We start from the raw sequence: 13,409 nt of genomic DNA, 5'->3' as shown, positions 1-13,409 counted from the left end.
TAATTGTTCATCTCTATTATTCATCCCATCTCTGAGAGAGAGAGAGAGAGAGAGAGAGAGAGAGAGAGAGAGAGAGAGAGAGAGAGAGAGAGAGAGAGAAGAAGAAGAAGAAGAAGAAGAAGAAGAAGAAGAAGAAGAAGAAGAAGGAGGAGGAGGAGGAGGAGGAGGAGGAGGAGGAGGAGGAGGAGGAGGAGGAGGAGGAGGAGGAGGAGGAGGAGGAGGAGATGGAGGAGAAGGAGAAGGAGAAGAAGGAGAAGAAGAAGAAGAAGAAGGAGAAGAAGAAGAAGAAGAAGAAGAAGAAGGAGAAGAAGAAGAAGAAGAAGAAGGAGGAGGAGGAGGAGGAGGAGGAGGAGGAGGAGGAGGAGGAGGAGGAGGAGGAGGAGGAGGAGGAGATGGAGGAGAAGGAGAAGGAGAAGGAGAAGGAGAAGAAGAAGAAGAAGAAGAAGAAGAAGAAGAAGAAGAAGAAGAAGAAGAAGAAGAAGGAGAAGAAGGAGAAGAAGACAACAGACATTCGTTATCCATTTGGTCTTTCCTATATGGATGGACAGGCCAAATTTGAGTGTTTATATGCCTCTTGGTGGGGGTAGGGTGAAGAAGAATGCAGTGTCTCATGTTTTGACAATCAGCCTAATGTCATCTTATCCTTGCAACTGCCACAAATTGTTCCTAGTTCTGGGGCCAACGAGAAGAATTCTTCATCTCTCTTCCACATGAGAACCCTTCAGATGTCTATAGGCAGCTTCCATGTCTCCTCTGTGTCTTCTTTTTTGTAGGCTACCCGCTCACACCAGTTTTTTCATCCAATCCTTTCTGATATGTCTTCCAGTCAGTTCTTCAGCTGGGTTGTCCTCTTCAAGCAATGTTTCAGTTTTGTGCATTTTTCCTGAAACATGGTACCTGGAATTCAACAGGACTCAGGATGCAACCTAACAAAGGCAGAATTTAATCCCTCCTTCTGAATACTATGCTTTTCTTAATGTACTCAAGGACAGCATGAGCTATTTTTATTTTGGCTGTTGTCACATTGTTGAATCACATTTAGCTGGCAATCCACTAAAACCCTTGTATCTTTTTCTTTCTTGTTTCCCTGCATCTTTTTCTGAAAGAAACTGCTGTCTAGTCACTTTATCCCCAGACCCATCTTCTATTTGTGAAGCTGATATTTAGACCTGCATGTGTGTGCGTGTTTGTATGTGTGTGTGTACATGTGTACACGGGACCCCTGGAATGGGATGAAAAAGTTGGTTTGGGCCATTTAGGCTTATTTGATTAGCCTAATTGGCAAAGCTCCATTTTTCTCTGTGAAGTCTTTCTTAACCCATCTTAATTCTAGTGCCTTCCCTTTGTTAATTATTCCTATTTATCCTATATATAGCTTGTTTGGTACATATTTGCTTGCATGGTAGAAACTGTCTTTTGCCTCTTTTGGTATCCCCAGCACATGGTGCCTGGCACATAGGCACTTAATAAAAGTTGATCAATTGATTGATTGGTTGGTTGTGTCATAGACAGCTAGAGACACATTGATTCATCAGCTGTAACCCAAGGAAGAAAGGCATTTACTGTACCTGACTACAGTGTGTGTGCAGACAATGAACTCTGGCTTGGAATTCCACTGATGGTAGGTGATGTAGTAATGGGTCTGAAGCCATATCCACTGCTGTCCTTTGGTCAGAAACCGATAACAACAAGACTTTCCTTTGCCAAACTGCATCACTGTTAGTAGAAAATGTACACTGCATATAACAAATTTTAAAAAATGTGAAAATGATCTCTTTTAAAGTATATTATAAAAATATAATTAATGATTTAAAAAATAATATCAAATGTGGCTTCTGTCTCTAATCTCATTCCCCCAAAATTTTAGGCGGAGAGCATTATGATTATAGACGTAAGAAGCAGAAATACTAAAATCGGAATTTTCTACAGCTCAAAAACTTAAAGATGCTCCTCAACTATAGGCAGATACTGCTACAGTTTAAAAATAAGTTTTAATTAAAAACAGCCCCAGATTTTTTGTAACATAATCTTGCAATCTTTATAGAGTCATCTTTGAAGACACTGGGGCCTGGTAAAGGATTCTTTGCAGCCCTGGAAGAACTAGACCCAAAAATAGAACTGACAGCTATCAACCTTTGGACTAATTTTGTGGCTGTCAGTCAGCAGTTTATACTTAGTCAATGTGGCTCTAAAATAAAGTTTGATGTAGAATTCTTCTCCCCTCCTCCCAGCCCTGCATTACAACTTTGATCTGTCCATCCTGTCATCCCATTTGCTAATAAGAATTCTCAGGGTGTCTATGGGTATTCTCCAAATAGAGAAGCCCACAATGCTAGATTGAACAGGGGAGAAAGTTTGATCCTGGGGCCAGGTAACAGAGATTTAATAATTCTTAAATGAGCAGATAAGAATAAATCAGAACTAGAAATTTTAAATCACTTAAATCCTAGGCAGTCTTTTGGAGAATGTGATATTTGTTTAGATGAGAAGGATAAAAAACTGAAAAGTAGGTCAAAGAGAGCAAGAACGCCTAATCTATGCTTATACAGAGGCTTCCCTATCCACCAAAAATAACAACAATGGAGCAACTCAATAAGACAAGCAAACAAAACCACCCCCAAAATCCTTTAGAAATCAAAAAGAATTCTTCAAGGAGCAAGGGATTGTGAGGTCAGCAAAGTCAAAGGCAACTAAATGGTTTACAGCTTTAAAGATTAGCATAATACTCTAATAGCTAATCTTGATAGATACCCAAGGGTATACTTCCCTCCACAAACATTAAATTTGAGAGGTTATAGTGGTTTCTATAAACAAGTGCTATAAACTGATTGTCATGTTCCTCTATTTAGCATTAATCTCCAGACTGTTACTTTTTCAAAGCTCACAAATAATGGGTCAAATAACCAGTGGATTGCAAATAAATTTATTAACAATGGAAAAGAGTCATAATATTGACACTCAAAAGTAGTGAATGATGTCAATCAGTCTGGCTCTGAAACATATACTATGTGATCTTCTTCTCCCCCACAGCCCACTCCTCTAAATGTTACCTTCTGGATTAATCTTACATTAATTTGTGTTCTCTAAGCACAGTCAAGATGGGCAACGGGGAAGGGAATTGAAGTATGGTAGGTGGCAGGAAGAAGCCACTTCAGAGTTGGAAATTCAACATGAATTATTCCTGTATAACTGATACTTATAGAGCTGCCACAGTCAACTAGGTTCTCCAATTATAACCATCTTTCCAAGGACTACTCCAAAGGAAGCATATCCTTTAATTGCTCTAAATCAAACCAGTAAGTGCATTGACTTGCAAAGATGCAGAATTCCAATTCTTCTGCTAGAGCACAGGGAGTCCCCATACCTGCCCCTAACTTTAAATGGTGTCATACTTACAGTGTTCATGGCACCGGGCTAGGAGTTCTAAATCATCTATGTGATAATAATCATAGCCAGAAGTACCCAGTACTTCAAAAGGCAAATATCCTATGATTGGTGGAGCTCTGCAGAAGGATGATAAGAAAACAAACACATAGAGTCTCTTTTAGAAACTGATTGTTGCTAGGTCCTTTATTTAACTCAAGATATTAATGATACTTTATGTTCAGAAGAAAGGCTGAAGTCTTATGATCTTTAAGGGCATTTCCCGAAGATACATGGTGTTAATATGATTGTATAGATCACCTGGATTTTATGGAGGTGCCTTATTATCCAAAAGTATTTTTAATGAAACTCTGGGTTACTAGGAGCAAAATGTCCTTCAACTGAACTCCAAAGTAAACCCAGATAGCTAGCAGATAAGTCTGTAACTAGTGACTTCTTTCCTCAGGATAGTAAGTCCCTATCTTATGGGGACATCTGGGCATCTTCATCCTTGCCAAACTCCTTTTTGGAATCCTGTCATCTTATCATGGTGCTTCTATATTTCCTTCATACTTGTTATAACTGAAATTGTTAAAACTGCTTTGCATGACATCCATTCTTGTTATAGTATTTGCTTTTGGGTTGATTTGTATCATGCTAATGAAACTGACAACACCCTATGACCAGTGAATAAAAAAACCTTATATACCCTCAGAAAGAGGGAGTCTCTGAGCCCCTTTTGGAGGGGGTCTCCACATGATCATGTTTCTTTCTTCTTGGGACAAATGGAACTATGTTTTTTCCCGTCTGTCTCTGATCTGGTTTTTAGACATGTTCTCTGATCTGGTTTTTTTTTGGTAGGAAGACAGGTATGGAAACAAATTGTAGGAGATATTATAAAATTAATTTCTTGGATCTGTATTATTTTTTATAGGAGACAGGCAAATAAAAACTATATTTAATTTTTAACAATAGGAATATCCTATAAATGAGTAAAACTTTCCTTGGGTCTATTCTGGACCAAATCATATAGAGTATAATCTCTAGATAACATTTAAAAAATTAGAGAGTGGATCAGCCAGCAACCAAGATTTCAAAACAAACAAACAAGCAAAAACAACAAACTAACCCAACCACAAAACAAAATGGGGAAGGGGGGGGGGATGTCTAGTACTTTGTACTAAATTAATTAAATTGATGAAAAAAATCAAGATGGGCCTTAAAAGGCACCTGAAAGAAATGTGATCAGAGGTCTCCCTGCTGCCCCTTAACTTTTATAGAGAACCCAAAAAGAAGAACCACTAGGCTTGAAAGTCTCTCTCCTCTGCAAAGATACTTCACTAGGCAAATGCTCTATTTCCCTCTGGGGCTGCCTGACCTGGAATACAACAAAGGCCGCCAAGTTGGGGCTAATGAAGTCAAAGTGAAACTTAGTATAATACTTGGGTGGGAATGTGTGTTCTTACAGCCAGGATTTCATTCTCCTTCAAAAGAGCCTACCCTACTTTCTACTTCCAGGGAGAGAATGGTACAGACAAACATCATTGAAAAGGGACCCAATCAAAATATATTTTGATTTTTCACAAACCTGTGATCCAGAAATAAAAATTTCCATTCCAGGCTATGTCTTGAAGTGAATTCCTCTAAAGGTTCTTCAACTATGCACATCTCCTGTAGCAGGAGGAGAAATGTTCATTACTGAAGTGTGCCAGATGCTCAATCCTGCTTTGTCAGCTTCTGCTTCAGAAGGATGCAGAGCAGGTGATAGGAATAAAGAAATGAGAAACTTCCTAAAGCTCTAAGTTGGGTTGCAATGAAATATATAATCTGAACCTAATTTCAGTATGCCTTGACACTAAATTTATTTCACAGAATGAAGAAAAATAATCAGGTGTCAAAATGTCATTCTATTCCCTTCTCATGTACTGTCTATAAGGGTCAACTTTTGGGAAATGGCCTTTAGTCTGGGCCCCCCTAATACTAATCTCATGCAACATGAACATTAATATGAAAAAAATAACTCCCTAAGAGCCAAAGATCTCAATTTTTCCAGCCTGACACAATTACTGCTCTTAAAGATATTAATATTAAATTTTGACTTGGGATGTGGAAGACAAGTTCAAATCCAGCCTCAGACATGTTTTAGCTGAGTGACCTTGGGCAAATCACTTAATCCCCTGCCAACTTCAGTTTCCTCATCTATAAAATGAGGATAATATGACAGCAGCTACCTCCCAGAGTTGTAGGGAGGAGAGTGTGAGAGATTATTTAGAAAATGCTTTGCAAACCTCAAAGTACTATATAAATGCTTGAAATTAATATTGCCATGGTTGGGATTAGGGCCCACAAGACTGATAAAAGCACATTTGTATACTTTGACCTTCAGTCAATTGCTGTCTTAAAATATGATTTCAGCTATGGAATGAGAATTAGGTAAAGGTGAAGGTGAATATTTGACTGTTCTAAGTTATAAGTGAAAAGAAGACTTGGAAGCAAAAATTCAATATAGTTGGATCATGGATTTATCTTTGTTTCCTTATTCTCCCATCATCCATCATTTCTTTTTCTCTCCTCCCTGCCATTCTTCCTGCTCCTTTCCCACCCCTCCTGCCCCCAAGGAGAATAGATGTCAAATGGAAGAGGCAAAATGAGATACATCTTTTTTAAAATGGGAATTCATCAGGTTGGTCAGTCAGTTAAGATGCATACACTGAGCACTCAATATGCTTCAGGCACTGTGCTAAGTATTAGGGGATACAAGGCAAACAAAACCAAAACAAACCAAAACAACCAGTTGCCAGGTTCTCTGCAGCAGCAGCAGTAGCAGCAGCAAGGCACATTACCCTCTATTCTGGCCGTGGAGTCCCACAGTGATTTGTAACTCACATATCTCTCTAAATCTCCCATCCTTTGCTTGGATTATCTAGAGTATGACCAAAGTGGTGAACGATAGTGAATAGCCCTGATGTGGGAAGTTCAAGATGACTGACATCTCACACGGGGTACTTGCCTTTAGAAACTGAGGTGTGGCCAGACGAACAGTTGCGATGAAGCAGATTTGCTTTCCTAGTGGTGAGCGGTAAGCCCTTGTCACTGCATTGTCAAAGCCATTACAAGAGGGGCTAGGCACTGGAGAGAGAGAGAGAGAGAGAGAGAAAGCAAGCCAAAGGTTTAGCAAACCTACCTTGCCTGGAGATTTCTTGGTCATATAAAAATCAGAATGGTGGGAGTATGCCTGACTGCTGTAGTTAAAATTTCCACCATCTTGTATTGGGGAGAGGCCTCTCAGCTTATTTTTTTTTTAATATGAGAAATGATAGTAACCTCATTACCAAAGCTCAACTGGCATTTATTTACAAATTAAGCACCTACTATGTGATAAGTACTACTAGATGTCAGAGATGAAAATTTAAAAAGTAATGGTATGTGCTGCCCTCAAAAAGCTTTTATTCTTCTAGAATAGTAGGGTTAGGATGATTTCAACGTGATTGCACTGATGTTGTTGTTTGTCCTTCATTCTCAAAAAGGACCATGGTATTGGGGTAACATCATGACTTGCAGTGAATTGGATTTAAGTGAGGGAGGGATGTGCAGTCACCAACCTCACTCTGTCCTCCAGAGTCATCTGGGTCCAATGGCAAGATAAATATCAGAAAGGACTGGAGATAACCCCAGACATTTAAGGCATTTGGGGTTAAGTGACTTGCCAAGTATCACAGGGCTAAGTGTGTGAGGTGAGATCTGAACTCAGGTCCTCCCAACTTCAGGGGCAGTGCTCTATCCACTGAGCCACCTAGCTGCTAAATATTATTTATATAGAGAAATCCTGGATGGTGAAAGAAGCTCTTCTAAAGCACATCAACACCTTTTTCCAATGTATAGTCTTAGAGAATAGCTTAGAGCACTTAGAGTTTAAGTAACTTGCCTGGGATCACATAGCTGCATATGTCTAAGAAGTGAGATTTGAACCCAGATTGAACTTAGATTCAAGGCAAGCTCTCTGTCCACTATATATGCACACACAAAGGACAGTATATTATTTTGTTTTATGGGTTACCATGGCCAAAAACTTTTATTGCTGAGTGGCCAGCCTAATTCTGATGAGCTTATCTGTACTTATCTATGTTGGTCCTTGAAAAACAGACTCAGACTATTGCTGGGGCCATATTCAAAGTCTTTCCAGCATAATAAAATCTACCAGAGTTTATACTGGCCTCATAAACAAGGAAGATCTGGGTTCAAATACTGACTCTGACACATGCTTTGTGTGACCCAGGATAAGTCACTTAGCCTCTAAGTGTTCTAGGTGACTTTTTCTTTTGTTTTGTTTTTGGTGAGGCAGTTGGGGTTAAGTGACTTGCCCAGGGTCACACAGTCAGTAAGTGTTAAGTGTCTGAGGCCAGATGTGAACTCAGGTCCTCCTGACTCCAGGACTGGTGCTCTATCCACTGTGCCACCTAGCTGCACCTCTAGGTGACTTTTTTGTTTTGTTTTGAATAGAATTTTTTTCCCAAAATATATGTAAAAACAAATTTTAACATCAATTTTTAAAAACTTTGTGTTCCAACTTCTCTTCCTCCCTCCATTCTCCCTCCCCCCCCCCAAGAACTCAAGCAAGGCAATGATCCAATATAAGCCTCTAGGTGACTTTTAAAGATTTCTAAATTGCAAAGTAGGTGGCAACCTACATGAGTAGGGGGGACGGGGTTCTTCTAGCCACTCCCTATACCAGTGAAAACACAAATCTAGCTCCTAGTCCTATCCTAAACATGTTTATTTTTGTCCCCTATTTCCATCCTTAAATTTATGATTTTATGGAATAACAACAAATACGTATTGTCTATTATATGAGAGTGAGGCACATTTTTGAGATTGTCTCCAAGCCCCTCTTTGTACTTTAAGCTTTCCAGGAATTTTTATTTTATGCATTTGCTGCTGTTGTTAGTTAATGTTTTCTAAATGGCTTTGTAATGTGGGCTTCTGTTCACTAACATGAGTAAAGCCAATTTATTACAGACGTTTTCAGGATTCATTCAAACCGGCACCAATAAATGTTTCAAAACAAGAATAACGAAATGTGTGAGAGATAAAAAATAAGTAAAATAAATGGCCTGTAGAGAATTCACATCTGTCATTAATCAGTTTAGACCATTGTAGATCCTTTTATAGAGTGAGCCAAGAAGCCATTGGGGGGGGGGGGAGTCCGCATTAGGAAACATACTGCAGATGTGAACATCTGCATTTTTTTTGGTATAAAAATTCTTTAAAAAATTCCCAGATGTGAAACATTTCCTCCTAAAGGGACAGAATTAGTCAAATAATGGCATAGTAACTGAAATCCTGTACCTCTGCACCCCTCCATTTTTGGGGTGCAAAGACTGAGTGTCAACCCAAAGACTTTAAGTAAAAGCTTCCTAAACTCTGTCTGGCTTGAATAGGAGTTGGGATGCTGGGTTTACCTGCTCAGTCAGCAAGGGCTTTCTTCTGAAATGTGATGTGGGTGAGGAAAGAAGGAAAGAAAAAGGAAATAGGAAACACCTGTCCTGGCTAGTCGTTTCCTTTTATTATAAATGCCACTTCATATAAGGATGTGAATTTGGGCAGTGGAAATAAAGCAGATGTAGGCATGATTTTATTCTGGTCTTGCTGTCCCTCTCCCTACTCTATTCTTACCAGTCTTTTCATCCAATGGGAGTTTTAAAATCCTGGGGTTTTGGGCGGGGGGCGGGGGGGGGGGTGACAGTCCAAGTCCAATTAGGGAAGTTTCATGATCTATGCATAGCTATGGATCTGATAAAGTTATTTTATTAATGGAAATGACAAAATGCAACTTCTTTAAATAAGATTTTGCCTTGGCAATTTAAACTTGATCAGGAATGATAGTAAATCAGCAATGAAACTTAACTGAGGCCAAAGGGAAATACTTCAAACATTTTGCAAATTGCCTTTGAAATGTTTTTACTCACAGTCAGAATCTTCTTATATATCCTACAGATAAGCACAGGAATAATCTGTACACTGAGATTTAATCATATTTATCACTTAAAAAAAAACTTCTCTAGCATTCCTCTTTATCCCTAAATTACCTTAGGAGTATTAATTAGAGATTTAATTAATTAATTGTCTAACTTGGAGTAAAATCTGGTTTTCTTTGATTGGGGGGAAAAGATATCTGGCTTTCCTGAGCCTTTGATGGAATTAGCCAACAAATGAAAAAGGTGCTTGGTTTGATCAGACTTTTGACTACTGTCAAAAGCTGGGTGAAGAATTCAGGCAATTGTCTGAATAATTCAGCAATTGCTTGTGATCATTAGCTGGGTAGTTAACATTAAAAAAATTGTTTTTCCTCCTATAAATAAGATAGTTACTCCAATTCCTGCTTACTTCAAAATGTGGGTGTTTTCCCATCTGTCCATGACAATTGCTTACGTCAAAAACAATTCACCCCATGATTAACCTTGTAATGGTCTTCAGAAGACAGTCTGTGACTAGGCCTGTATTTGGGAGCTTTCTAGTTTTCATGGTTATTACTGGAGGTTGTGTTTTTGGTATAGCCTTTGAGCACAGTAGTTCTGATAGCAGTACTATACATGAAGTAAGCTACTCTACTCCAGTCTGATGATCAAACCTTCCAAAGAATCTATAATGCTCCATCTTTCCTGCTATGCCTTCTATCACTGTTCATTTGCTTAAAAACAATCCTCTTTCTTTGGACCAGGGGCCTCCCTGGGCACCTTAATTAAAGGAAGAAGCCTAACTAGCTCCATCACCAGCTGACTGAAGCAACCCAAAAGGTCAGGAAGGATCTCCTAAGAACAGAAAAGACCAGATTCGTCATCTGCATGAACCAAACAATGGAAAACCCCCAAATTAGCAATGGTGGGAAGTGGAGAGGTGGGGGGCTAGAGAGCTCAGGTAGGAGAAGTTTTAGGTGGTCTGGGGATTTGTTGCAAAAATAATAAAAGGTGGAACCTGAGGGCAAAAGAAATGGGAATGGGGGTATTTTAAAACTGCTTAAGAGCGTGTGAAGAGAAATGGGGATTTTCTGGCTTCCTTCCATTTTTATTGTATCTGACATTAAGGCTAAACCATTATGTATTCTGATCAGAGATGGCCTGCATGAGATAAATTGGCTACAACAGCTGTAGGGTAACAGCTAATAGCCTATAAGGATAAAGACAAATAGCTTTATCAGCACTTTCCAGAATAAACAAAAAAAACCAAAGCAGGTGTATTTCTATGAAAGACTTAGTTTGGATAAAATGACTGGAAACAATAGTGTACTTTTTTTTTTTTGCTAAAGGAAGAACAAAAGCCCCAAATTCCCATTTGTGACAAACGTTCGAACAGTTCAGGCCACTGTTATGAAATTTTCACGGAAAAGTAATCTTCTGTGCATTCATGAGGAATCATCTCCTACTAATTAAACACAATTTTCTGTCTTGTCTTTTCTCTCTTCACAATGTGCTTAGTTGAATGCATTATGAATAGCTAGGTTATTGGGCTTTTTGGAGGACATCAGCAAAATAACACAGCCCATTTCTGGCTGATGGGGACTGTCTGTCTTGCCAAGGTAACTTTTGTTCTCTCCTTTCCCACACTTCTTTAGCATAGAGAGGACAGACAAGGGGATGATGGGTGAGGGGTGAGAAACTGAAAATTGTGTTAGTGGAATCAATTTTGGCTAATGCTATTGCTCTTAATTATTTCTCATAAGGAATTTTAGGCACATTTAAACCTGTCACTCCCCATACTTTCTGGATTTTTGCTATTACGTGGCCAAATAGGCCAGTTTAGTTGGACTACAGATTGTGAGGGAGAGTCATCTGTAATTCAGGATGACAAGAAAGAATGTAGGCAGGTGGTGAAGGGTTTTAAATGCCAAACAGAAGAGTAAGTATTTTATCCTAGAAACAACAGGGATGCCGCTTATACAATGGGTCCATTATCTAGGCAGGAAAACAGGAAGATACTTGGATGAGCAATATAAATGTCCTTCTAATTTTAATTTGTTCAGTTTTCATAGCATCTTTTTTATGTAAAGAGCTTTGGATATTTTAGGATCATGTAAAGCAAGATAGTAACTTTTGATCACAGTCTATTCTGGATGATGATATTAACTCTTCAAATAACAAATCTTGCAGAGTATGCATTTTACAGAAAAAGGAAAAGAAACTTCTCCAGAAAGTTAGAGGGCGCTCTTTACTTCTCATTTCTAGGAACACTGTAATAAATGGGTTGGAAACACCAATAAAGATAGTTCTACCAGTTGCCAAATTTAAATCTTCAACCTCAGAGAGGTCAGGCACAATGGCCAACTTGTTCTTTTACCTAAGACATCTCAATAAATACAACTCAGTTAAGGAAAAAAAAAAAAAGACAGAGGTTATCCACAACCATAAAATGAGGCAACCTCAGTCAAGTTATTTATTTCTATTAATAAATCCCATGAAACATATGAAACTGAAACATATGAAACCCGAGTGTTGTGTAAGTTGAAAAGCCTAAATTTCACCAGATGTGAATTTCAACTCTGGGTGTGTGGTTAGAGACTGGTAGGTAAAATGAGGGCAGGGAAACTTTTATACTGTGGTGTGTGGTTTCTGGAAAGCCTGGAGGGGAATGTTTACTGAGGTTGACCTATTTGGAACCACACCAGCCACTTTTGAAAAACTGCTTTCTGGATCTCAGACAGACAAATATTTGATTCCAATTCTGAGGGAGGAGTATTAGAGAAATAAGGAAAGAGCGCCTTCTTTTTGGCATAAAGTTGTCATTTGACAATTTTTGTCAACTTGTTAGGGCATGTTAAATCAAAATTTGCTTATCGCTTCTTTATAATGAATCCAATCATTTCTATCCAATTTAAGTGGAACAAGGTTGGCTGGAGGGGCAAGATGGGTAAAAGGGTTCTGGTATGGAATGAAAAACTTCACCAATTATGATTCAGAAGACATTGCGGGGAGTAAGAAAGGATAAGTTTCTTCAATAGATGTAGTATTTCCTCTGTTGGGCAATGGAATTATGCAGCCCAAGCCAAGATGATTTTATTTCAAACCTATTTCAGGAAGACAGAACAAAAAAAAGCACTTGTCCAGGCAAGTGGTTAATGTTCACCTCTATAACACAGATGTTATGAAGAATAAAGATAATTTTTATAAATGAAGATGATAGAAGATGTGGCTACAAATCCAGCTCCGGTTTTTCTAAGAAGCTTTATACTGACTGGCTTGACTTGAAATTTTACAAAAATGGAAAATCTTTAATTAGATGAATTTCTCTTCACATTTCCAGATAAACAAAAAAAATCATTTCTCATATTTATTAAAAATCTTGGTTAAAATAAAATAGAGGCTTAACCCCAATTGCCTCACTAAAAACAACAACAACAAAACCAAAAACAAAACAAAACAAAAAATAAAATAAAATAGAGGTTTCCTCCTGACCTTTCTCTTTGAGAAGCTGTGGCAGATGACGAAGTGCTTTTCCTAAGGAATGACCAAAATGTGCAAATATTGGGGTAAGAAAAAGCTCTATTTTGCTAAAGTGTTTGAGCAGTGGCTGCTGTGTTGATACAGCTAGAAGTAAAACAGAGCTGGGTGGGTGGAAGAGTTGCACGATTACCTGCTGAATTTGGAACTGTCCAAAGGGATAAATCAATCTGGGTAACTCAAGCAAAGGTGCTTTCCTCTCCTGACTCCTGGCTTCAATTCATATTAAGTGTGCACTTCTAGGTACATGGCATCCTGCTGGATATCCTGAATGCTAATAAAAGAAAGCCCTGGATTGTCAGGGAAGCCCTGGCAAGGAGATAGAGAACTGTCTTTACGGTGATTTCTGAGTCATGTGAGGGCCTTCCTTATCCCAAATTTCTTTCACTGGTGCTACCAAAGTATTGGAAGTTACTTTGAGTTAAGATCTCTTTTAAACTTAAAATGTTATCTGGGAGAAGTAACATAATAAATCACAATCACCCATTAATATTTTAAGTCACACTGATTTAAAAAAACAAATTTCCTCCCAGGTCATCTCAAAGAGATCACAGA

At 38.5% G+C, this 13,409-nt stretch overlaps 1 protein-coding gene across 8 annotated transcripts in view; it reads right to left on the bottom strand.

Moving 5' to 3' along the window:
* The window catches only part of NPAS2 (neuronal PAS domain protein 2), a 253,145-nt gene that overhangs the window by 34,044 nt on the left and 205,692 nt on the right, over nt 1-13,409 (bottom strand). For all 8 annotated transcript variants that reach the window (XM_043997547.1, XM_043997546.1, XM_043997544.1 and 5 more), the window contains 4 exons: nt 6,374-6,492; nt 4,952-5,034; nt 3,397-3,503; nt 1,569-1,716 (listed from right to left, as the gene is read on the bottom strand). In XM_043997547.1, coding sequence (XP_043853482.1) covers nt 1,569-1,716; nt 3,397-3,503; nt 4,952-5,034; nt 6,374-6,492 — 457 coding nt within the window. The remainder of the gene's footprint in view (nt 1-1,568; nt 1,717-3,396; nt 3,504-4,951; nt 5,035-6,373; nt 6,493-13,409) is intronic.

This window comes from Dromiciops gliroides, chromosome 3, assembly GCF_019393635.1.
Source record: "Dromiciops gliroides isolate mDroGli1 chromosome 3, mDroGli1.pri, whole genome shotgun sequence".
Lineage (NCBI taxonomy): Eukaryota > Metazoa > Chordata > Mammalia > Microbiotheria > Microbiotheriidae > Dromiciops > Dromiciops gliroides.
Note: the sequence above shows the minus strand (reverse complement) of the source record. Positions and strands in the feature narration are given on the sequence as shown.